At 60.4% G+C, this 22,716-nt stretch overlaps 9 protein-coding genes and 1 non-coding gene across 10 annotated transcripts; 6 read left to right on the top strand and 4 right to left on the bottom strand.

Annotated features, from left to right (window-relative positions):
- Nucleotides 1-319: 319 nt before the first annotated feature.
- sll1024_4 (UPF0187 protein) lies at nucleotides 320-2,157 on the top strand (the record flags this gene model as incomplete). Its single annotated transcript, XM_062773111.1, has 6 exons — nucleotides 320-533; nucleotides 572-602; nucleotides 657-754; nucleotides 954-1,092; nucleotides 1,154-1,748; nucleotides 1,786-2,157. The coding sequence occupies 6 exons, from the start codon at nucleotides 320-322 to the stop codon at nucleotides 2,155-2,157; spliced, it is 1,449 nt and encodes a 482-aa protein (XP_062629095.1).
- Nucleotides 2,158-2,313: 156 nt separating this feature from the next.
- LOC62_04G006546 (uncharacterized protein) lies at nucleotides 2,314-5,706 on the bottom strand (the record flags this gene model as incomplete). Its single annotated transcript, XM_062773112.1, has 1 exon — nucleotides 2,314-5,706. One exon carries the CDS (start codon nucleotides 5,704-5,706, stop codon nucleotides 2,314-2,316), a length of 3,393 nt encoding a protein of 1,130 aa, XP_062629096.1.
- A 2,597-nt stretch (nucleotides 5,707-8,303) lies between these two features.
- Nucleotides 8,304-8,732, bottom strand: LOC62_04G006547 (uncharacterized protein; the record flags this gene model as incomplete). The annotated part of the gene is made up of 1 exon (XM_062773113.1): nucleotides 8,304-8,732. The coding sequence occupies one exon, from the start codon at nucleotides 8,730-8,732 to the stop codon at nucleotides 8,304-8,306; it is 429 nt and encodes a 142-aa protein (XP_062629097.1).
- A 931-nt stretch (nucleotides 8,733-9,663) lies between these two features.
- lgd1_1 (L-galactonate dehydratase) lies at nucleotides 9,664-11,440 on the bottom strand (the record flags this gene model as incomplete). The annotated part of the gene is made up of 5 exons (XM_062773114.1): nucleotides 9,664-10,046; nucleotides 10,097-10,629; nucleotides 10,676-10,993; nucleotides 11,053-11,336; nucleotides 11,429-11,440. The coding sequence occupies 5 exons, from the start codon at nucleotides 11,438-11,440 to the stop codon at nucleotides 9,664-9,666; spliced, it is 1,530 nt and encodes a 509-aa protein (XP_062629098.1).
- Nucleotides 11,441-12,361: 921 nt separating this feature from the next.
- On the top strand, nucleotides 12,362-14,406 carry MAL61_1 (Maltose permease MAL61; the record flags this gene model as incomplete). The annotated part of the gene is made up of 6 exons (XM_062773115.1): nucleotides 12,362-12,508; nucleotides 12,545-12,613; nucleotides 12,650-12,701; nucleotides 12,748-12,957; nucleotides 13,038-13,198; nucleotides 13,468-14,406. 6 exons carry the CDS (start codon nucleotides 12,362-12,364, stop codon nucleotides 14,404-14,406), a joined length of 1,578 nt encoding a protein of 525 aa, XP_062629099.1.
- Nucleotides 14,407-14,650: 244 nt separating this feature from the next.
- LOC62_04G006550 lies at nucleotides 14,651-14,731 on the bottom strand. The gene is given in 2 exon segments: nucleotides 14,651-14,686; nucleotides 14,696-14,731. It is a non-coding gene; the product is annotated as a tRNA-Pro (tRNA).
- Nucleotides 14,732-15,339: 608 nt separating this feature from the next.
- On the top strand, nucleotides 15,340-17,412 carry LOC62_04G006551 (uncharacterized protein; the record flags this gene model as incomplete). The annotated part of the gene is made up of 7 exons (XM_062773116.1): nucleotides 15,340-15,520; nucleotides 15,565-15,577; nucleotides 15,988-16,000; nucleotides 16,046-16,280; nucleotides 16,379-16,559; nucleotides 16,882-17,087; nucleotides 17,162-17,412. 7 exons carry the CDS (start codon nucleotides 15,340-15,342, stop codon nucleotides 17,410-17,412), a joined length of 1,080 nt encoding a protein of 359 aa, XP_062629100.1.
- A 647-nt stretch (nucleotides 17,413-18,059) lies between these two features.
- LOC62_04G006552 (uncharacterized protein) lies at nucleotides 18,060-19,548 on the top strand (the record flags this gene model as incomplete). The annotated part of the gene is made up of 3 exons (XM_062773117.1): nucleotides 18,060-18,147; nucleotides 18,229-18,366; nucleotides 19,382-19,548. 3 exons carry the CDS (start codon nucleotides 18,060-18,062, stop codon nucleotides 19,546-19,548), a joined length of 393 nt encoding a protein of 130 aa, XP_062629101.1.
- Nucleotides 19,549-20,167: 619 nt separating this feature from the next.
- Nucleotides 20,168-20,540, top strand: LOC62_04G006553 (uncharacterized protein; the record flags this gene model as incomplete). Its single annotated transcript, XM_062773118.1, has 2 exons — nucleotides 20,168-20,360; nucleotides 20,416-20,540. 2 exons carry the CDS (start codon nucleotides 20,168-20,170, stop codon nucleotides 20,538-20,540), a joined length of 318 nt encoding a protein of 105 aa, XP_062629102.1.
- Nucleotides 20,541-21,793: 1,253 nt separating this feature from the next.
- LOC62_04G006554 (uncharacterized protein) lies at nucleotides 21,794-22,311 on the top strand (the record flags this gene model as incomplete). The annotated part of the gene is made up of 2 exons (XM_062773119.1): nucleotides 21,794-22,052; nucleotides 22,094-22,311. The coding sequence occupies 2 exons, from the start codon at nucleotides 21,794-21,796 to the stop codon at nucleotides 22,309-22,311; spliced, it is 477 nt and encodes a 158-aa protein (XP_062629103.1).
- Between the last annotated feature and the right edge of the window lie 405 nt (nucleotides 22,312-22,716).

A 22,716-nucleotide genomic window follows, 5' to 3' on the forward strand; every position in this document is an offset into this window, starting at 1 on the left:
AAGGTGACGCCTTTGGGGCCTTGCACCAGTGGTGGTGAGCGAAAAGCCCATATGCTCGGTTCCACAGCCCGCGCGGGGAAGCCACCCAGGGCACGAAAGTGCTGTGCAAGCCCTCGCAGTCGGATGTGCCTGGCACCACCACACGGAGTGGCGGCGCCACCGCTTGGACGTCATGTCGCAACTGTCCGCGCTTGTTGTTGTGAGTATGAGGCAGAGTGCCGCCGCCATCGCCGTGCCCCTCATACATAATGAACTGCAACGCTCATCCTTTCCCCAACAACGTTGACAACTACACTTCACTCACTCACTCATCCTCACCATGACAGTCGACGAGGTCGACGCGAACACGTCCCCTGAGAAGAACGAGTTCCACGCCAAACCAAAAAGCTGGCTCGACCGACTTCTCGGTACGGCATTCTTCCGCGTCTGGCCCACCCTCCTTTTCATGGGCGGGTGGAGCGCTATGGTATGCCTCGTCAACGTCAAGACGAGCGTCAACCTCACGGTGCCGCACACGATGATCACGGTGCTCGGTACGTCTCCCGCGCTCGCTTGACCTGACTCACCCCAGGTGTGTTGCTCGGTTTGACCCTCAGCTACCGGTACGTCCGCACACAAAGGACCCAAGTGCACTGCCGACACTGGCTCCACCGCAGCACGTCGTCGGCATATGAAAAGTACTCGGACGGCATGAAGCAGTGGGGGAACATTACCCTCGGGAGCCGCAATTGGGCGCGCACAATCTGGCTGCACTGTGAGTGTTAGCCGTCATCGAGCGGGGTGTTTCGATCCCAATGTTCCGGGGTGCCTTTCTCTTGCTGTGGTTGTGTCATGTACCGATGCGTCGTCCGATCAGCCATCGCGAGATAGGACGGGTCAACAAGCAGTCGAAAACATCCCCACCACCCTCGCCCGGCGGCACAGGTGCCACTCTGTTCATGCTGACGCCACAGGCCCCGACCACACCGAGAAGGCGCCAGTTAACCTACTTCAGGATAAGACGGACGCAATAATCGAGAAGAAGACCGTGGTGCAGCTGGCTCTGGCCTTTGCCGTCGCCATGAAGCATTACCTGCGCCGCGAGAAGGGCACGTGAGTGGTGCCCACGCCCCAGCCTGTGCCAAGCCTGGTCGCTGACGCCGTCCTCACACAGCAACTACGACGACCTGCACCACCTTGTAGCCTTCATTCCGACGCTCAACACGTCGCACTCGACCTCCATGGGATCGACCTCCATGCCCTCCGGCCTTTCTCCTCGGCCGGACGCCCCAAAGCGCAGCTGGACCGGCAATGGGACGGGGCACGAGATGCTGCCAGCAGAGAACCCGTACCCTCACGAGCCTTGGTACCAACTCCACTCGCCATTCCACTTGACATCCGAGCCTGAAAGCATTGGGGCGGTCGAGTCCCAGACGCCGGCGCCTACCCAAACGCCCCCGCTCGCCATCCCAGGCGACCAAGACCACGGCGAGGGCCAGAACGTCCCACTCGAAATCACACACTTCATGGCCATGTACATCGCTGAACTGCAAGAGCGGGGCACGATCGACTCGCCGACGACGACGGCGCTGATGAACGCCGTTGTTATGCTGTCAGACGCACAGGCCAACCTCGAGCGGATTCTGAATGCACCCATCCCGTGGAGCTTCAGCGCGCACATACACTCTGTTAACTGGATATACTGCCTCGTGCTCCCGTTCCAGCTGTACGCGAGCGCGTTCGGATGGGTGACGATCCCTGCCACCGTTGTGAGTGATGCGAAGTCACCCGCTCTGACTTGCCCAGATCACCGCGTTCATCATCATGGGCTATGCGTCCATAGCTGAGGAGATCGAAGACCCGTTCGGGTACGACCGAAACGACTTTGACACGAACCACTTTTGCAAGGACATCATTGCGAAGGAGCTCGCGGCGGTCACCTCGCGCCCGCCACTCAATATACGCGAGTGGATCTTCAACCACCACAACAGGTCACTGGGAAAGGACACCAACGCCAAGACACTGGCCGAGATTGGAGATCCCAGCGTCGTCCACCAATACCTCAAGCTCGGTTCTCCGACGAAGTCGAACTTCCCTCCCAACTCGCATCCCCCTTCTTCGACATCCCTCCAGCTCCCACGCAACAACAAGAACAAGCGACACGCCACCCAATCATAGTGTTATAGTGTCAATCCTATCCTTAATACTAATCGGGCAGCCTCGTAAGGTTGTGTCGTGTGCTCCACTTGTCTCGTCTTTTGTTTATCCCCATAGCGTCCCACCACCGCTTGCTATGATACTGTGCATTGGTGTTACAACACAACGAGGTACAAATTACACCTGCCGCACCGTGACTAACTGGGCTGTCGACACGTCCGACGACGCTGCAGACCAGAACCGGATGTTGGCAACCTTGGCACGCCGGGGCGACGAGGCGTTGGAGTCACGCCCCTCGAGCCGGCTGCTTCTACGTGGGGAAGAAGACAGGGGCGGGGACGAGGCCGGCGCCCGGCGCTTGGATGGCGTCGAGGGCGACGCCTCGGGATCGGCGCCGCGCTTGCGGCGGATAGGGGGCGGGGTTGTGGCAATGAACGACTCGGACGATGCCCGGCGCGTGGCGTGGGCAGGGACCTCTTCGTCGCGATCGGAGATGTCCCGCGGTTCGGCTTTGACTTCCACATCAAGGTCCTCCTCCTCATCGATGTGATCGAGCGGTTCGGATTTGACGACGACGGCATTGTCGGCCGCTATATCTGGCGATGTGGTGGTCTGGTGCGCCGACGGTTCAGGCGTCAATGGCGTGGGCGGCGCGCCGCCCGCCTCCTCGTCACCTTCCTCAACCTCATCGATCGTCGGTGGACGTGGGGGTTCCTCGCGTTGGTGGCGGGCGTCACTACTGCTTGGCCGATCATCGGCATGGCGGCGCGATCCGTGCTCGTCCGAGCGAACACGCTTGTCGCGGTCGGTTGAACGGGCGCGCTCGTCGTCGTCGGTGGAGCGGACACGCTGGTCGGGGTCGCCATGTGTATCGAAATCGGTGGGCCGCAAGCGCTCGCGGCGTCCACGTTGAGTCGATTCGACGCGGACGCGCTCGCTCTCACTACGCACCGCTGCGGGCACAATACCGACCACAGGCACCACCTGACCAAGCCTCTCCGCATTGGCGCGCACCACGCCCCACTGCTCCCAGCTGCTCACGGCCTGCTGGGACGACTTGATGAAGTGCCGCGTCAGGCTCAGGGGATAAGGGAACACCTCTGCCTTCTGCTGTGCCATGGTATCGACCCACTTGGCCACAGCATCAAAACTCTGTTGGAGGCCCGGGGTAAAAGGAACGCGCATCTTATAGCTCACGCTGCTGATTTCGACGACCGTCTTGGCGACCTCGAGAATGTACGCCAGGGTCGCGACTGTCGGAAAGGCGCCCTTGCACGTTGAGAGCCAGACCAGCGCCCGCAGCATCGATTGGGTAGCGTCCACCTTGTGCACCCAGTGCTTCCTGATGTAGACACACATGTCTTCATTGGCACACCCGGCAAGGAGGGCATAGTCGTCGGTCGACAGTTCGCGGTTGAGTGCAAAGATGAGCATGGCGTCACACACGAAGAGGTCGAGCGCGCAAAGCTCGACGCGGAGGAACTGGAGCACATTGTCGGCCTCGAGGGCACCACCCAGATCTGCCTGCTGGCGCGTGAAGGCAAGGGTCATGGCCCCCGACCACTTGTGGTGAAGCTGGTTAAGCTTTTCCAGCCGTTCCTTGAGACGCAGCTTCTTGTCCTGGACAATCTTTCGTCCGAGGGTAAGAAGCTCCTGGACCAGCACCCACGCCATGCAGCGGAGCGAGATACCCTGAAGCGGCGGCAGTTGGCGCTCTGGGAGATCGATTACGCCCTTCAGTTCGGAGAGTAGGTCGGCCTGGCCGGGGAGGAAAGAGAGATCGGGGTTGAACACCCGGTCGTCGTTGCCGATGATCCCGCAGGCGTACCAGTTGGCCACCGAGATGTAGAGGAACGGGGTCGATGGGTCGACATCATCCTCAGCCTCCGCTTCGGGCGTGGGGGATGAAGACTTTGGCCGGTCCATGAGCAGAGGGAGGTCGCGGACGTCCACAAAGTCGCAGAACGTCGCCGCGAAGACGACACACATGAGGCTGTTGGTGTCCGGGTCCTGGTCAAACACAATGCCGAGGTTCTCCTTAGCAATGTCTGACAGACGCTCCAGTTGGACGGCACAGGGGAAACCGCAGCCCATCTCGTCCGTGCCGATGTGCTCGAGCGCCAGGAGGTACTGAGCCGCCTCCAGGAACTGTTCCGCATGAGTGAGCTTGACGCCTCTCGCTCGCTCGTCGCGGAGGTGGAGACAGGATGGGATGCCGGGGATCCACATGGGGACGCGTTTGCCACACCATTCTGCGGCATGCTTCGCCTCGTTGTCCGACACTAGCAGGTCGAGAGTGTCGCCATGCGGACGACTACACCGGCACTCGAGGTTGGTACCAGAGCTCCAGCGATTGGCGAGGTCAGCAAGGATGGAGAACGGACGCTTGGGTGTGTCGTCAACGTCGGGGCTAAGGCCGAGGTCGTTTGCCGTCCACATCAGGCGAATGGGTTGGCTCGTGGACGACGCTGCGGGGCGTTTGGCCACAGGAGGAGGTGGCGGAGCGGCAGCGGCGGCGGGCGGGTTGGGAGCGCGTGGTAGAGGTGGTGATAGCGGCGTTGGGGCATGGCGGGAGTGCTCGGAGGCCGGGGGTGGGGGCCTGCGAGAGTTCGGTAACGCGGGCGACAGCGGCGAATGGTCGCGACGAGAATGCTCCGGAGGCACGACGGCACCCTGAGTCGCTCGCCGAGCGCCTGGCAGCGGTGAAGACAGCGGTGAATGGCGACGACGGGACAGATCAACTGCTGCCTTTGCTGGACGGCGTGCTGGAGGCGGGGCACGCGTCTGGTCGGAAACGGGCCACAGGTCACCTGCTCGGATTTGCGACGTGCTTGACGCCGCCGCAGCCAAGGTACTCGAGGCGGACGCTGTCGCCGACTCGTCAGCCCATAGGTGGGGGTAGCGGCGGCGGTGGCGGTCGGGTGACACGGAACGCGAACGCTCGGTGTACTCGCGCCGAGATGGCGTTGTAGACAAGGTGGCAGCGGGAATGCCAACTGCGTCGCGGTCACGCTTCTGGCGTGCACGAGACAGCGGAGGGTACGCGGCAGTGACTGAAGCAATGAGGGGTACGGCCTGTGCCATGGCCGCCGATTCGTACCGCGACGTGGGAACGGGAGGGTTGGTGCCGGTGCGGAACTCGGCGGGAAGCATCATGTGTGGTGTGAGGCTGATCGTAGGTGCGCGGGTCGGGGTCGGGGCATTCGCTGAGCCCACAGCTGGTGCACTGGTCGCAACTGGAGCTGCCGAAGATGGCGACGCCGAGGTAGGCGCCTTGCTGAGATACATGGTGTTGTGCGAACGCGCGCTCGTCAACGTCCAGGGGATGCGGGACGCGCCAGCGTGCTCCTTGGCCGTGAAGGACGTCTCGGAGATCGGGCCTCTGGGGCCGCGCTTACCCCCGCCTCTGTTGATTGGAGGCGGGGCGGCTGCTGCGGCGACGGCGGGGCGCTCGACACGGCGTTCGGACACGGGAATGATGCGCTCCGTCACGGCAGTGGCATGCGCATCGCTCCGCGGGTGGTAGACAACGCCCTCAACCTGCGTCCCGTTGCGTCGGTACATTGGCATGCCTGGGTCTTCGCGAGTGGGCGCGCGGTAAGCTTGAAGGGACTCGGTTGGGGGGCGGGTGTATGAAGAGGACGACGAGAATGAGTGCTGCGACGACTTATGAGGTTGGCGGCGCGCATCGATGTCGTCTGCACGCGACGATGACGATGACGACGGCTGTGGTTGCGCGGGCCAACCTTTCTTTGGTCCGTAGCCTTGTCTCCAGAACGCCGCATCCGTTGTTCTTTTGCGAGTGTTTGTTGTCTTTCCCCTCGCTGCATCCGTCCCATGTTTCGAATGTTGCTGTGCTGCCTGCTGCTGCTCATATTGTGCCCCAATTGTGCGCACTCTGGTCTCCCGCTCTTCACGCTCTGCCTTCTCACGTCGAAGTCGTTCAGCCGTCAATCTGTCCACTTCTCGTGTGATCGTCTCATTGTCTGCGCGGATTTGGGCGGAGGTCCTTGTATCCACTTGCTGGCTGGCCGTCTGTTGTCTTGCAGGCTTGGGGGCTGCCGCCGCTGGCTGCTGCCCAAGCTCCGACGCGATAGCGCGTACTCTGGCGTACTGCTCTGCGCGTAGCGCGTCCTCACGTCGAAGACGCTCTGCACGCGCCGCCTCCTTGCGCTCCTCCTGCGCTATCCAAGTCGCAGCGTCGGATTGTGTCCATTCCTTGTGGGGAGCAATGTCTACTTCGGCCGCAGATCCATCGTCCGCTGTCGGGCGCCAAGGCAATACTCCCGGTGCGGGGGGCACAGAGATCGTCATGTATCGTTGATTCCACGGATCCCACCGCCGAGGGTTGAGGCTGCCTGGACCCGTATCCGTTGCAACAACATCGTATCGCAACTCGACCGGTTCTCTGGGGGGTTCGTCCCTCGCGCGCTCAGCACTGCGCTGATTGCGCTCCGACACGGACGAGTGTCGGCGTTCCTGTCGATCTTGGCTGCTGCTTGGCGCGGACCAAGCCAGTCGACTGGGGCCTGCAGTGGGCACGGGCGAAGGAGACGGCAAGGTGCCGACCGACGAGCCGTGCGGAGAGGGCAACGACGCGGCCGACGATCGTCGCGGCGCGTCCCGGGGTGGCGGGGCGTCGCGCGAGTCTCTGGGGCCGAGAAACTCGTCGAGGGTCGGCGCTCGGCGTGTTGTCGTCGTAGTCGTGCCCTTGGACGCCGCATGCGGGGGGTGCGCGGCCGCGGACGTCTTTGGCGGCGCCGCCGTCGCGGCCGGATCGAAGAAGGGGAGGAGGGGCGAGTAGGCGAGCGCGCTGTTGGAGCTGTTTGTGCTACTGTCACGCTTGGAGCTGGGCGGCGGGGTGGGGTAAGCGCGCTGCTGTTGGTGCTGTTGTTGCTGCGCGCTCGTTGCCGCTGGGGCATTCGCCGTGCGCCATGAAGGCCGCGTTTGGGGGAGTGACGGGGTCGCTATGGGCCGCAGCGTGTCGCCCATGACTGTGGGGCGGGTTGCTGCAGCGATGCGGTGTGAGTTGTTGGATGATGTGGGGGAGAGTCGAGTCGAGTGGGAGTTGGTTGTTGTTGGTCGTGACCGAGCGAGGTGTGTGAGCGAGACGGCGGCGGCGGCGTTTTCGGCGCGCGGCTTTGCTACGCCAGGGGCTGAGAACGGTTGCTGCGGGCTGCGGCCCTTGACGACGGTGACGGCGGCGGCGGCGGTCAAGGGGTGTGAGGGAGAAGGGGGGAGATAGGAACAGTATGGATGCACGCGTCGACGCCGGCGGCGGTGACTGTGCGTTGTTGTGCACGGGATGCAATGTCCGTGAGCGGGAAGGGGCAAGGTGGGTGGAGTAAAGGGGCCGACGCCGACGCCGCACGCGACCTTTTGCAAGGCGGAGGCGGGGTAACGGGGATGTGATGCCGTTGTCGAGTGGGCCAATGTCGCCGCTCAATGCATCGAGAGGTGGATGGAGTAGAGGTGAGAGAGAGTTGTCGTCGTCGTCGTCGACGCCGTCGTTGTTGTTGTTGTCGTCGTCGTTTGTCTGTTCGTCGGAAGTCGCGATCGTCGGAGCAAATAATAAAGAACACCAGAGCGGGAGTCGCGACCCCATGACACCACACTGCTCGTCGTCGTCGCCATTACTTCGTCTCATCTCGCTTGACTCCCCCCTTCGCTTCCCATAGTGTGCATGTGCCTCTGGGTTACCAAGAGATCTCGTGCGCGTGAGCTGCTCTGCTTTGCTCCACAAAGGCCGTAACCGCGCCAGTGCTAGCCTCGTGCCTCCACGTTATCAGTCACGTCGCGCTCATACCACAGGAGACGACCGACTGACCGACCGCCGAGCCTGCAAAGTCCGAGGCATGCAACACCCACTCCGCATCCGGCCAGCCGGCGCCAAGACGTCCCAGGGTGCGTGTTTGCGGTCGTTGCAAGGCTCGAACACGCGGGAGCGGTGACAGGGGCAGGGAGAGCGAGACACCGACCCCTTGGCAACCAACGCTGCAGTACGACGCGTCGAGTCAACGCGAACGAGGACAGCCCCGGCATCACTGTTTATACATGCTGCTACTACAGAAAGTCGAGACCAGGCCTATGTAGGAGGGCGCGTTCGGGCCTGTAACGCGTCAGCAACAAGCTCCGATGGCACAGCAGATTCCACGCGCCAACTCACCCTACAGGCGCTGCTCAAACTCGGCAATGGCCATGTCCTCGGCCGCGCCGGTCATGTTGCCAGACATGGCGTCGGTCATGGCCTTGGCCTCCATGCCCTGCGCGCCGCCACCGCCGCCGCCGCCGCCGAGGAAAGACGAAGCAATGCCGCCGAGGCCGCCGGCGCCCTGCTGCTGCTGCTGCTGGCCGCCGCCGCCACCGCCGAGGAACTGGCCGGCGAGGCCCTCGAGCTGCTGAGCGTTGAAGCCGCCCTGCTGGCCGCCGCCGCCCTGCTGCTGCTGGCCACCACCCTGCTGGCCGCCGAGGAACTGGCCAGCAAGGCCCTCAAGCTGCTGAGCGTTGAAGCCGCCACCCTGCTGGCCGCCCTGCTGCTGCTGGCCACCGCCCTGGGCGGCGCCAAGAACCTCGCGTTCGATCGAGTTGAAGTCCATTGTGTTGCAGGTGTGTGGTTGGGGTTTTTGGTGGTGGGCGGGCGATTGGGCGATAGTCTGTCGTCGATGGTACTGGACTGGTATTTATCACACCTCGAGGGCAGCCAGCGCGACGGCCTCGGCCGCCCGCGCTCGCAGCAGCAGCAGCAGCATGCCCCCGAGTCCCGAGTCCATTCATTCGTGAGCGAGCGCGGTTATCGTGATGGCAGCCCACAAGTGGCCAGCTGCTGGACCAGGCTTCTTCGGTTAATACTCACTTGTGCAATAATAGCCATCCAGTTCCTGGAACTGACGTCGAGGTGGCAGCTTCCGTCCTCTGCTCCTCTGCTTCTGAGCTGCTCGATCACGCGCAACCTTGCCGTAGCTGACTAGCTGACTACCCTGCTAACGCTGCTGACGGCTTCACAAATTGACCCACCAAAGTGCCCAATATAGACCTCGTCACAACCGGAATGTGAAACCAGCGGAAGGTGTGGCTCAACGCCTGCCGTGATAGGTCGAGGGGGGTCATCGACGTCATGACCTTGCTGGAACAATGCAGGCAGTGCACAGCCTCGGTCCTCGGAAGTACTTCCAGGGTATGACGCGTCGCGACTGCAGGGTGTCGTGGATGATCGACAACGAGCCCGTGTCAACTGGTGCTGGATGCCCAGTAGAAAGCATCTGCGACGATGCGTTGCGCAGGCATACGCTGCGCTCGACGGACCGAGTCGGCGCCGAGATCCATGTGTACCCCGGCCGGATTGTCCTCGAGGCGATCGACGAGCGAGGGAGTCACCGACGACAAACAGCAGCATTTGTCTGACCTCATGGCTATCAATGTAATCCATCACGTTGCCCACACCCGCCCACTCCCTCAACCCGCCACCCAGCACACCAGCCCGCCCGCCGAACCAAGCCATGCATAGAGACCAAGAAGACCCAACAACTTCTAGTGACCGTTCACCGCGACGCCGTTGGCATGGCCATTAGAGTGGCGGTTGACGCCGTTTCCATTCACGCCGTTGACCGCCTTGCGCGCAAGCTTGCCCTTCAGGTTACCCTTGGGCGCAAACTCCTCGAGCTTGTGCGCGGCCACGGCCTCGGGGCTCGACCAGTAGCTACCGTGCGGGTAGACGTACTTTGCCCTGCTCTCGTCTGTGATCTGGATCGAGTAGCCCTCGTCCGCGACCGAGGGGACGTTGTACCGGCCCTTGGCGTTGAGCGAGACGGGGTTGACAAAGTTCTCGTGCAGGTGCTGCGCGTACTCGAGCACGTTGGTGTCGATGCTGCCCGAGATGGCGACGTAGTCGATGAGTGAGAGGTGGATAGTGTCTGGGGTGGGCGTGAGCAGGGGTCACAGGCCAGTGCATGGGGCCACTTACACTGGCACAGGCCGATGCCGCCGGCGTGAGGGCACACGGGCACGCCGTACTTGGCCGACATGAGGAGGACGCCGAGGATCTCGTTGACGCCAGCGAGGCGGCACGAGTCGATCTGGCACACGTCGATGGCGTTGGCCTGCAGGAGCTGCTTGAACACCATGCGGTTGTGGGCGTGCTCGCCGGTGGCGACGCCGACGCCGTACGGCTTGAGCTGGCGGCGGATCTCGGCGTGCGCGAGCACGTCGTCTGGGGCCGTAGGCTCCTCGATGAACCACGGCTTGTACTCGGCCAGCTGCTTGACGTAGTCGACCGCCTCCTGCATGTCCCACACCTGGTTGGCGTCGATCATGAGCACGCAGTCGGTCGGGCCGGCGTTCTTGCCCGCGATCGTTTTGGGGTCAGGGCGCGGCACGCCCTCAGAGTTCTTGGGGTCGTCGATGATCTTCCTGATCAGCGCCATGCGGCGCCGGTCGTCGTCGACGTTGACGCCGACCTTAAGCTTGAAGTGGTTGAAGCCGGCCTTGAGCCAGTGGCTGGGGCGTCAGCGGCCGACGGGGACCCGCGGCTGGCAACACTCACCGAGTACGCTCCTCGACCAGCTCGTCAGAGTATCCGTACCATCCAACGCTGGTAACGTAGGCGGGGTATCCCTCCTTCTCGACGTGCGCGATGCGCTCCTTGCGACCGGCCTCCTTCTCCTTGAGGATCTCGAGTGCCTCCTCGGGCGTGAGCGCGTCGGTGATGTAGCGGAAGCACGTCGAGCGGACAATCTCCTCGGGGCTCATGTCGGCAATTAGGCGCCAAAGTGGCTTGTTCTGCGAGCGTGCGTACATGTCCCACACGGCGTTGACGACGGCAGCGGTGGCGAGGTGGATGACGCCCTTCTCGGGGCCGATCCTGCGGGGTCAGCCTGGCTCCTATCCCAGCTCTCCATCGCGCTTCGAGCCGCCACTCACCATCGGTGCTGCGGGTCGCTAAGCAGGTAAGTCCACATCGCGCCCATGTCGCCAAACAGCTCGGTAGTGCTCTTGCCAACCAGACGCTCGGCGACCTGCTCAGCAGCGTACACGACGATGTCGTTGCCGCGGCCGATTGTAAAGGTCATGCCGTAGCCGACCTCGGTGCCGTCCGTGAACAGGGTCACGTACGCGCACGAGTAGTCACACGTCTGGTTCATCGCATCTGTGCCGTCTCCCGTGAGGGAGGTGGGGTAGCGCAGGTCTTCGACGGTGTATCCGATCTAGCGGCGGTGTCAGCAAGGTAGCGCGGCACGAGCCGCACGCGCAAGGTGCGCCGAGCAGCGAACTTGGCGACGCCGCCGATGCAACTTACAATCTTGGACATTGTTGCTGTGTCTGTCTGTGTTCTGGTGGTGGTGATGAGGCCGACATCGCTACCGTCCCATCCTTATGAACTGCATCGGCGGGCAGCACTTCGAGCACAAGAGACGCCCCGGCGGCCAAGAGCACCGACACATCGGCGCCCATCGGCTGGGGGGAGCGGACAAGCCGATATCGCGGTGTCCTACAGCGTGCTGAGCGGCGTGGGAAGGGCACAGGGAGCGATAAGACGGGGTTTGGGCGCTGGTGTGCGGAGCATGGCACACTGGAGCGACTTGGAAGTACCTCCTGCAGACGGAGGGCGGCTCGCCCAGCGGCCATTGGACGGCCTGTGCGGTGGTGGCCGGTATGTCGGCTCAGCCCAACCACCGGGGCCGTAATCTCGGCCACCAGCGTACGCCCTCATCGGGATCCACGCGCTCGGCAAGCCATGCATGCACTTCGCTGCGCCAACTGCACGCCCGCTGCTCCGGGAGCGGTCGTGCACGACGAAGCCATGTGACCCCCCACTCCCGAAACATCGCCGCGCGCGGGGTGGCAAGACGCACACAACCTCCCCCCAGCCGGCCCCGATACATCGCCCAGGGCCGGCTTGTCGGGGTCCCCGGGCCAAGGGAGCGCGCCGCGGCGGGGGGTGTGCGGCCCCGGCCCTGGGTGGCCAGGCAGGCAGCAGGCAGGCAGCCCGCCGGCAGTGCCAAACTTCTTTCGCATCCACCCACTCACTCGCTCTCGCGCATGTATAAAGAAAGCAGCCGGTGTCTTGTTGTTGTTGCCCAGACCCAGCAGTGGCGGCGACTTCGAGGCACCGACAGAGTAAAGCTACCAGACCTCGCACACCAACAAACAACCTCGGCACCTTTTTACCACCAGCTTGCTCCACTACCGGCGCGGCACATAACATCTGCAGCCGAGCACACAACACACCATGGCAAACTCCACCTCCAACTCCAGCGGCGACCTCAAGCTCGAGGTCGCGCACAAGGAGGCGACAGCTACAGGCACCGGCGAGTTTGGTGGCTTCGAGTACCAGCTCGCGGACGCCATCTCGTACGAGCAGGCCGAGCATGACATGGTGGGTACGTGCACTTTGGACGCGCGCTGACGCCAGACTGTATGGGGCGCTATTAAGACGTACCCCGGCGCTATTTGCTGGACGTTCATCATCGCCATGACGATTGTGGGTTTGTTTGCTGGCTCTCAAGCTGACGACTAGATCATGGAGGGATACGACCTCGCGCTCGTGGGCAACCTTATCGCCCAGCCAGGTACGTGTGCTACGGCGAGCCCGCGCAGAAGACTGACCTGCTGCAGCGTTCCAAAAGAAATTCGGCCACTTCGTCTCCGAGTCAGCAGGCTACCAGGTCCCCGCGTCGTGGCAGTCTGGCCTCGCGCAGGCAGCGAACATGGGCTCCATGGTGGGCATCTTCATCGCTGCCCCCTGTGCCGACAGGTGGGGATACAAGAAGACGACGCTCGGCGGCCTCGTGGCCATGAACGCCCTCATCTTCATCATGTTCTTTGGTGAGTCGGTCGGCTTGTCGGCTCGTCGGCTCGTTCAGGGTCTTCACATGAGCCAGGGTCGCCGCTGACATCTCTGCCAGCCGAAAGCCTCCCTGTCCTCCTGGCGGGCCAGTTCCTCTGCGCGCTGCCATGGGGTGCGTTCGTCGCTTGTGCGCCTGCCTACGCTTCTGAGGTCGCGCCTCTCCGCCTGCGTAACATCCTCACGCTTTACATCCAGTTCTGCTGGACTGCTGGCCAGTTTGTGAGTTGGGTCCGAGGAGGCAAGGGGCGAGGTTGTCGGGCCAGAGGGCGACACTTGGAACCCTGGCCGCACCTTGCAACCTGACTCGACTCCTATCTTGTTGACCATCTACTGACGCCACCTAGATCTGTGCAGGCATCATGTACGGTGAGTAGAGTCGACGATGAGGCGACCTCGAATCGAGGAAGTCAGGGAGGACACAACCTCCCAGTTTATCCAGTTTACCCGGACCTTCCAGCTGACGTGCCACAGCCTTCGCCGACGGCAAGTCTAAGTGGGCCTACAAGATCCCCATGGCGATCCAGTGGGCCTGGCCCGGCCCGCTGCTGCTCATCCTGATCTTCGCGCCCGAGTCCCCATGGTGGCTGACCCGCAAGCGCCGCTTCGCCGAGGCCGAGAAGTCTGCCGAGCGCCTGGGTGGTAAGCAGCGCCCCGTCAACGAGCACATGGCATACATGATGCGCACGATCGCGACCGAGGAGGCGGCTGAGAACGGTGTCAAGATCCTCGACCTGTTCAAGGGCGTCGACCTGCGCCGCACGCTTATCGTGTGTCTTATCCACGCGTCGGCCTACTACACCGGTCTCGTGCTCGGCCTCCAGTCAACCTACTTCTTCCAGCAGGCCGGTCTGAGCACCAACTCGTCGTTCGCGCTCAGCATGGGTAACTTTGGGCTGCAGGTCTTCGCTGTGCTGCTCTCGCTTGTCCTCACGACGTACGTTGGCCGCAGGACAATCTGGCTCGCGGGCACGGGCTTCAACACCATCATGCTCTTCGTCATTGCCATCATCAACACTGTCGCCAAGAAGGACAACGCGGGCGCGAGCTGGGGCCAGGCGGTCCTCTGCATCTTTGTGTTCTTCAGCTACGGCCTCTGCCTGGGCCCCATTATCTGGGTCACGATCGCCGAGACCTCGTCTATCCGCCTGCGCTCGCTGTCGGTCGGTCTCTCGCGTGTCGCGTACTACATCCTCTCGATCCCAGCCATCATTCTCAACAACTACATGCTCAACCCCGACGCGTGGAACCTGTCCGGCAAGTGCGGCTACTTCTGGGGCGGCACCTGCGCCATGCTCTTCATCGTGTCGTACCTCGGCCTCCCAGAGCTCAAGGACAGGTCGTACCGCGAGATCGATATTCTCTTCCACCGCAAGGTGTCGTCGCGCAAGTTTGCCAGCACCAAGCTCGAGATCACCGATGACGAGTAAGGGGTGGGGCGTGCTGGGGGCAGTTGTCTCGGAGAGGGTATCTTGGGCAGGTATTGTTGCGTGAGAGTCTTGGAGCGGGGTTTGGGTCTTGGGATGTGCAGATATCAGTAGTTGTGAAAGAATAGGGACAAAAGTATGAAGTGGGTAGTTGCAGCACGCGATTGTGGCACATGGGGGGCCGAGCGTCGCGGCACCCGTCGCCGAGCCCCACGGCGCGAGGCCATCACTCCGCCGCGGCAAAAGAAGCTCGAGCTGGGGTTTGAACCCAGGATCTCCTCCATTCGCAGGACCCTAAGGAGGCGTGTTGCTACTTCACCACACGAGCTGGAAATCGTCGACGGACGTGACGCGTGCCGCGAGCTGCGCCATGCCCTGTCCGTGGTGTGTGTGCCCTCGCACGCGGCTCCAGTGTACACCGCCGCGCTTGCCCGTCACTGCACGATGCATGGAACTCGTCGGACATGGTGTGTGACGACGGGTCCCGCACCGCCGAGACTCGCTCCCCCGAGCCGCCCTTCACCTGCCCTCCCCGAATCCTATGGCACAGTTTCACTGCAACCACAGAGCATGCACACCGCTTCCCCCGCCATCCAGACGATCCCCAACACGTCCCAGAGTCCTAAAGAGAGCAGGAAACTCTAGGACCGGCATGACACCAATGGGGTCTGACGCCGAGTTCTGCCCCACCGATGTGAGTGCGCTCGGACCACCGCTGCGCCCCTCGTGTCGGCGGCACACTGCTCGTGTGCTCTGATGGCATGGAGAAGGCGGGCATGATTCCCCCCTCGCCCCAGCATGGCATGAGGTCGCCGCTGTCCACCCCTTACTCGTCGCTACCGTGCACCCCTACTCACCATTCGTCCACCGCAACCTGTGCACCTAACACGCCTTCCACCTCGCCACCTTATCCAACCAGCCAATCCCAACATCAACATGGACGACCCAAACGACCCCCGGGGCAAGAAGTACCACCAGGCCTCACCGCTGTTTATCGACCACACAGACTACTACCTCCTCGTCGATATCCCGAGGACGGCGTGCTCTCACCCCAAGTGCTTCAGGCCACGGTGCTACTCGACCGAGCTGGAAGAGGAGTACGACGTGTGCGCGTACCGTGAGTCGACTTCCTTGCCAGTCCTGGGGCCTACTGACAGCCAGACCACTTCATGCGGTGCGAGCATTGTATCGAGGTGGAGAACATGCCGAAGCCGAAGAAGGGGGAGAAGACGCAGCCTGTGCCTCTACATGGGCTGCCATTTGCATGAGTGGCTGGCGCGCACAGTGCACGCCCTCTCCACTCATCCCATTGCGTCATTGTGTGCGGCAGTCCCTCGCTGCATTGTAGACTTCCACCCACCATTATAGACCCACCCCCTCATAGACCTGCATGAACTCATAGAGTAGCACACAAACTGCTGGCTTGGCGTTTGTTGTCTGCGGACAACAGCGCGGCCACTTTCCCACCGCCTTTTGAACCTCGCTCATCCCGTGTTGTGAGGCTAACAATGGTGTCTTGTCGTGTCCTTTGTGTAAGAGGACCAAAGGAATTCATAAGCCTATCTCACTGCTTTCTCTGGCCAGAGTTACGAGCGCGGTAGGCAGTGGTCCGCCGCGGGTATAAGTCTAACCCGTGCTGCAGCCCTTCGCCTCGCTATACTCTGTTCCTCTTTCCAACGCCTGCAACACTCACACCATGGTAAAGATCATCTGGCCCGACCATCCCACGACCCTCGACTACTCATACGAGATCAAGCAGCTCCAGTCCGCTCTGGAGGCGAGCAACCTCGTCACAACGTTCAAGTGGTACCGGTCGCCCCATCGTGAGAACTACGAGACGATCAAGGAGTGGATGGACGATATCCAACGCGACAACTGTACGTTTGGATTCGCCTGCGAGCCATGCAAGCGGCTGCAGGGCGTTGGCGCCTGTGTCCACCGTAAGCCTCCTCGCTCGAGCCACAACTGATCCCAGGTCTCGACACGTACACGTGGATGAACAATGTCGAGTTCTACGCGTACCTCCTCCTCCGCGACAGCGACGAAGATGACGAGGAGGACGACGATGAGAGGACGCAGGAAGAGCAGAACGACTACGTCCTCCGCACTATGATGTGCCTGCTCACTGTGCAGTTCCACCAGCGCCTCGCGAACGGGTGGCGGCACGAGCTGAATGAGGACGGGACGCGGTCATGGAGGTTGTATCTCTGAACTCTGGCAGCGTCATTGTCCGTGCGCTGCATTTTCAGTATCTGTCTCTGTGATGAAAACTTGTTTGTTGTGCATCTTGCCCGACATCCATTGTTGACAGACAGCGGCGCCAATTTCCACTGACAGACTTGCGCAAGCCCAAACACATTGTCTCCATCACACCGCTTCACCTCTCGCCAACTGGTAACTATCAATACATCAATCCACCATTTCGAGACCACCCATTCACTCTCATCCACTCTCAACCCTCCCACCTAACTGAAGCAGGATGGTTGGCCTCGGCCGCCCTCCCAGCCCACCCTTCACGCTCCTCCTTGACGAGGAGGTGTTCCGCATCATCGACCGCCTGAATGACAGCAAGCTCATCCAATACCACTACCGCTGGAGCTACCGTGCCGACTATGAAGAGGTCATCGAGTGGCTCGACGACATGAACAGGCAGACACTGTGCCGCGGGCTCGCATGCCCTGAGTGTAAGGTTCATGACCTAGAGGCATGCCCACACTGTGAGTGTTACAGTATCGAGCCTACCATGCTGACGGTGTAGACGTCCCCGTGCTCCACATCGTGAACCACGAGTTCTACCTCTACCTCCTTGGACGCTTGTGCGCCGGGGTCCACAAGCAGACGGCGCAGCTCGGCGAGTTCGAGGGCGACCGCCCCCGCATCATGAGCCCTCGCCACATCAGGATGACGCTTCGCCACCTGATGGTGGCCCAGTTCTACCAGTACATTCGCGCGGGCTATCGCCACGTCCGTACCCCGAACGGCGGGTTCGTCTGGGAGTCACCGCGGTGAACAATATTGTTTGCATCACTCGTGATGTCAACACTGTGTTTAGTTTCGTTGTTTGCATATTTAGATTCATTGTAGAGAAGATTCAAGTTGGGTGATGAATTTGTCGGAGTCGCTTTGTTTTGTCCAGTGTGGCAGTGGCTCCGTGGCGATTGACTGTGGCGCACTGATCATTCAGCACGTACCATTCCGAAGTTTGCATCCTAGACGGTGGCATGGATTGTGCAGCGTACAGAGTGGTAGGGACGTAACAGGACCTGTGAGTAGTACAGCTGCTCGCATTCTCTACCATCGCCGCAGCCATCAGCATCAGCCACCTTCTGGTCCCTCGAGGGTAAATGGGTGTGTTTATCGACTTCCTGCCAGGCTGTGGGGGATAAAGCACATCACAGTAAACAGGTCACATGCGAGTACACATGATAGTAAGCAGATTGGATCACTACGAGCAGTTCGCATCACAGCCAATTGACATCAGCGCATCGAGACGGCTGCAGGGCAGAAGGGTATAAAAGGCTGCCTCCCAACATGTCTTTGAATATCACAACAGCTCCTCATCTCGCGTGGCAACCATCGCCAGAGTAACCCGGCCGACCCTCTACTCTTGGCTTCAACAACACCCTTTCACTCTCCTAGCCACACCTCAGTCAACCATGTCTTTGTTCGACACCTCGATGGAGGAGTGGGACAAGATCCACACGTGGTGTCTCAACATGGCCGCCGCCGACTACTCCCAAAACAGTCTGTGCCGTTACTGCATCAACGCGGGGTACCACTGTTTTCACTGTGAGCCCATCATCACGAGCGACGCTGACCCCGCAGACGTTGACCTCCGCGGCATTCGCCAGGAGCACTACTGGTATTACCTTGAGGAATACTATTCCAGCTACGGCTCCCGAGTCCTGGAGAACACCCACGGTGCCTTCGTCATCATGCAGGACCTCCAGAACGATTTCTATGGTAGGGGTCCCATTTAAGAAAATTATTGCCATGCCCTCTCTGTAAGGAGAGACGTGCGGCACACATTCTCGATGGTCTTTGGCCTAAATCAAACGTTTTCTGTCCAAGCGGCTGTGGTTGATGAGTCGCACCATACCTACGTCGTACATTCCTTCTTGTCCCCAAACACCAAGCATGGCTATCGTGCTCTTATGAAAGTCATCGCTGCTTGCATCATGGAGCAATTTATCAAGCGGCACTATGACTGATTCTACATACTGTACATGGTCAGGGGTAGTAAGCCATGTTGGTGGCGCTTGGGAAGACAAAGAAGTGTTGTGGCATCAACACCCCCTGTCGCCCCCTGTCGCGGCCAGGCCCCGACCTGCACAGAGCGGGTCCCAGTTGGAGCGGCTTTGTGCCTCGTCCATTGAATACTCGTGCATCAGTCTCTCCAATGATATATGCCATTATATGCACACCATTTCTTTCTGAATGAACCACATCCAACAAAGCCGTCCCAGCAATGTCCCGCCTCTTCGAGCTGACTTCCAGCCTTGTTCGCGCGCAGATGTCCTGGACTGATATCTCATCATCGGCTGCTATCTCCTCATCCACCTCGTCGCTCACCAGTGCGAGAGCTCCTCCAGGAAAGGTATAAATCTTGTCCATTCATTCCCAGCTCTCGTTTCTCAATCCCAACTCAACCTCGAGAGCTCCTAGCCCCAACAGATATCTCCTGGACACTCCCAGCTCTCATTTATCGATCCAACTCCTCTCACAACTCCTCTCAACTCTACCGGTTTAACTCTAAAGCATCCAACAAACATGTCTTACTATTATCAGGAGACCGTCGACCCGTATGACTGGGAGCCGCGCCGTGACCACTGGGACCTCATCGACAACTATATGGGCAGCAGTGCCTACGCGACCCGTACTGGCGCGTATATGTGCCACGCGTGCTGGGAGGTCGAAGCCCGTTCCTGCACTCACTGTAAGCGGCGCATCCTATGCAGATACACTGACACCACTTCAGTCCGCGACCTCCGTTGGGAGGATGAGTGCGTGTACTCGCGTTATCTCAACTGCATGGACTATGACGATGAGGAGCGCGACCTCCGCCGCATGGCATTCTTAAACACCAAGGCCACCCAGTGGCATTACTACCCGAACGGAGAGGACCTACCCTTCGTTACGGCGTAACCGGCGCATAGCGCCACCGGTTGTGTGGGTTGCCACACCTCCCATTTCTCCGTTGGTTTCGTAGTCTTTCGATTTTGTCTCGTCCATACACATATGATGTATGGTCTTAAATAACAGCTTGGGGTGAAGTCAAATGGCTGTATAGGACATCCACTGCTCGTATTCGTGTTGGTGGCGCTCACGCCACTGACGGACAGCGTGACAATCATGTTGAGGCATTTTTCTCGAATTTTCGGCTTCGGAGTATATCTGCCGCACGCTGTGTAAACCGGCAGCCTGACCAAGCGTGGTTCCCGACCATGGTAATCCCTCGTGGCTCAGTTGAGCAATGCATGGATGAATGAGGAGCAGCATGGGACGTAGGCAAGCCTGTATTTGATGATGTTTTCGTCACTTTTGAGAGGCGGGACCACACCCCGCCATGACTACCGTGCCGGCGTGCCGAGTGTGGCGTCCTGCTTTCCGTGGCGTTCATCATCAACCGCCACCATCAGAGCGGACCTGTGCATGTTTGGCTCACTACGCTTTCCACAACGAAGTGGTATAATTAGACCCATTTCGCGATGTTCATCTTTCAAACTCAACTCCTCCAACCACCCACCCGACACCACACAACACGATGCGCAAACCAGCCAACTGTAACCACTGCGGTGTCACCCCGTCCTGCGTATACGAGCGCCTCCGCATGATCGGCTGGTACCAGGTAGGCGTTGAGTGTGACCGCCTCGCCGGACGCTGCACCATTACCGGGTGTACGGACGCCCGCATGTACGCCCCCACTGCGCGCTTCAACATCCCCTACTGCCACGATCGTGAGTTGTCGGTCAGGCGTGGCACCTGGGTATCTATATGCGCTGACAATTTCAGACCTCGAGGAGCTCACGTTCTGGTCCTCTGAGGAGCTGGAGGGACAGCTCCAGGCTAAGGGTGTGGCTCCGCACCTCTGGACCCACGCCCAGACTTCCCTCACTTGGGTCAGGGAGCTGTTCTAAGCCGACGTTGGCTCCTTATCCTTCAGTGTATCTCATACACGTCATTCCAATGCATTCTTATCCTTCTATATTCAAGACCGACTACTGGCTAGATTCTAAACAGACCATTGATGAAGGAAGACTCCCCCGCATGGCAGCCCTGTTGCTCTGTGTGGACAAGCCATGTGGCACCTGAGTGTTTGCGCCGTCTTTGAGCTGCTTCATCACTGATGGGACATACGCGTCCAAGCGTGTTGTTGACCTGACTGGGTGTGAGAAGTTACTGATCCTGGCATCGTCGACAGTTTAATCCGTACCGCCTTTCTCTTGTCCTCACAGCCACTATCTCGTCTGTACGACAACCCTCCCATCTTCCACCCTCCACAGCACCTGGCATCAACACCAATCGACCACCTCACACAATGCTGCGCTGCCGACCCTACCGCCACCCCCGCGTCTTTGCGGACCCCAGGCTGATGTTCTTCTTCATGATGCAGTTCCAGGGCCGGGACGACTGCTGTGCCGCCAGGCTCGAGTGCCAAGTGGGCGGATGTCCCGACGACCGTATTCGGTGCGCAAGGACCCCCCAAGGGGTTCGAGTCGCCGTTCCATACTGCTTCCCTCGTGAGCGCAAAACAACGTCAGCGGTGACGGCACTGACATCGCAGACTTCATGATGCTGGCGGGCTTCAACCCAGTCAATTCCGACCCGGAGTACTACTACTACACGGAGACGGTTCAAAGTGACTTATACAATCTCTATCTCATGGTTCACCTCATGCAGGAGGACCCAGCTGGCTGCCTTGCCCAGTCTTGGTAGTGAAGACGTAGCCCAATGCTCCGAATTGTGGCGTTCACACCGGCACACCAGCCCAAACAACTTCTGCATGATTTTGCATCTAGCTCATTTTAGAAGACCCAGTTTCCTCGTTGTATGAATGTTGTTGTCGTGCACGATAGTCGTGTGTGGCAGTCGATGGCTGACTCCGTCGCCAGTTTACCCCGCCTGAGTGTCTGATTCTGCTGAATCGCATGATACCATAAGGACTCCCCGTATACCCCACTCAAAACGAGTTACGAACTGATGCGCCGCCATTTCCATCAAGGACTGTTCTTCACCCCCCAAACAAACACCTCGAAGCGATAACAAGGTCATCACCGGCCAAACACACGCTTTGAAGTCAGACCACGCACGCAGCCACGCAGCCTAGAAGTAAGGCTTTCCAGAGACACATTGTTCTCCTTCTCTGCTTCACACAAACCCCAACACACCAATGTACTCCTCCCAGCCAACCCCTTCCTCCAACACGACGGAGTGGTGCTGCGACTACATCGACTGGGCGTGCCCCTGCCCGCACCACCAGGCCCTCACATACCCACTCTACGAGAGGCCGATCGACATGCTCGTCTACCTCACCCACTACCAGGACGCAGGCGACTGCTGCCGCGAGGAGACCGAGTGCCGTGTCGTCGGTTGTGAGGACGAAGAGTTCGGCGACTTCGAGACGATGCGTGTTCCTCTTTGTGCGGACCGTGAGTCATTCAAAGCCCCGAACAATCACTGACACACGCAGACTTCTCGCAGATTATCCTCGACAGGGCCGAAGTACGCGCTTCGGACAGTGTCAAGTACTTGAGGATGGAGATCAGGCACGCCGTCTACGAGCTCAACGCCACTCTCATCGACCTCCGCCGCGGTCTTTGCAGCGACGACGAGGACATGGAGGAGTCCGAGTCCGAGGAGGAATCTGAGGACTCTAGCGACGACGGCGAGTTGGTCGACGACTACTGAGCCCCCCTTGAGACGCATCTCCGTTGAGCGCGGAGCTCCGGAGCGCAGCACTTTGCTTTCTTGTCCTTGTGTTCCCTTCGCTCGTCCATACCTGTTATGTAGCATTCTAGAAATGCGCCGTTGGTTGTTCTCCGTTCCCGTACAATAGCAACAATAGCAAGCCGTTGAATGTCAATCCCTGTACAAATTGGTGGCCTCTTGCTTCATCTCACGAGAACCATTGTAACCGCGACGCTGGCAGCCGCTTGTTTGTTGTGTATTGTTGAGGCATCACCGCTCCGCACAGACCGCCACAAACACCGACTCACACCGTTCGTCGCCGCCCCCTAATACCTCAAAGAGGGCGCTCATCCACACATCATCCCCACTTCCCACTTCCCTTTCACCCACCAACCCCCCATTCAC

Source organism: Vanrija pseudolonga, chromosome 4 (genome assembly GCF_020906515.1).
Source record: "Vanrija pseudolonga chromosome 4, complete sequence".
NCBI classification, from domain to species: domain Eukaryota; kingdom Fungi; phylum Basidiomycota; class Tremellomycetes; order Trichosporonales; family Trichosporonaceae; genus Vanrija; species Vanrija pseudolonga.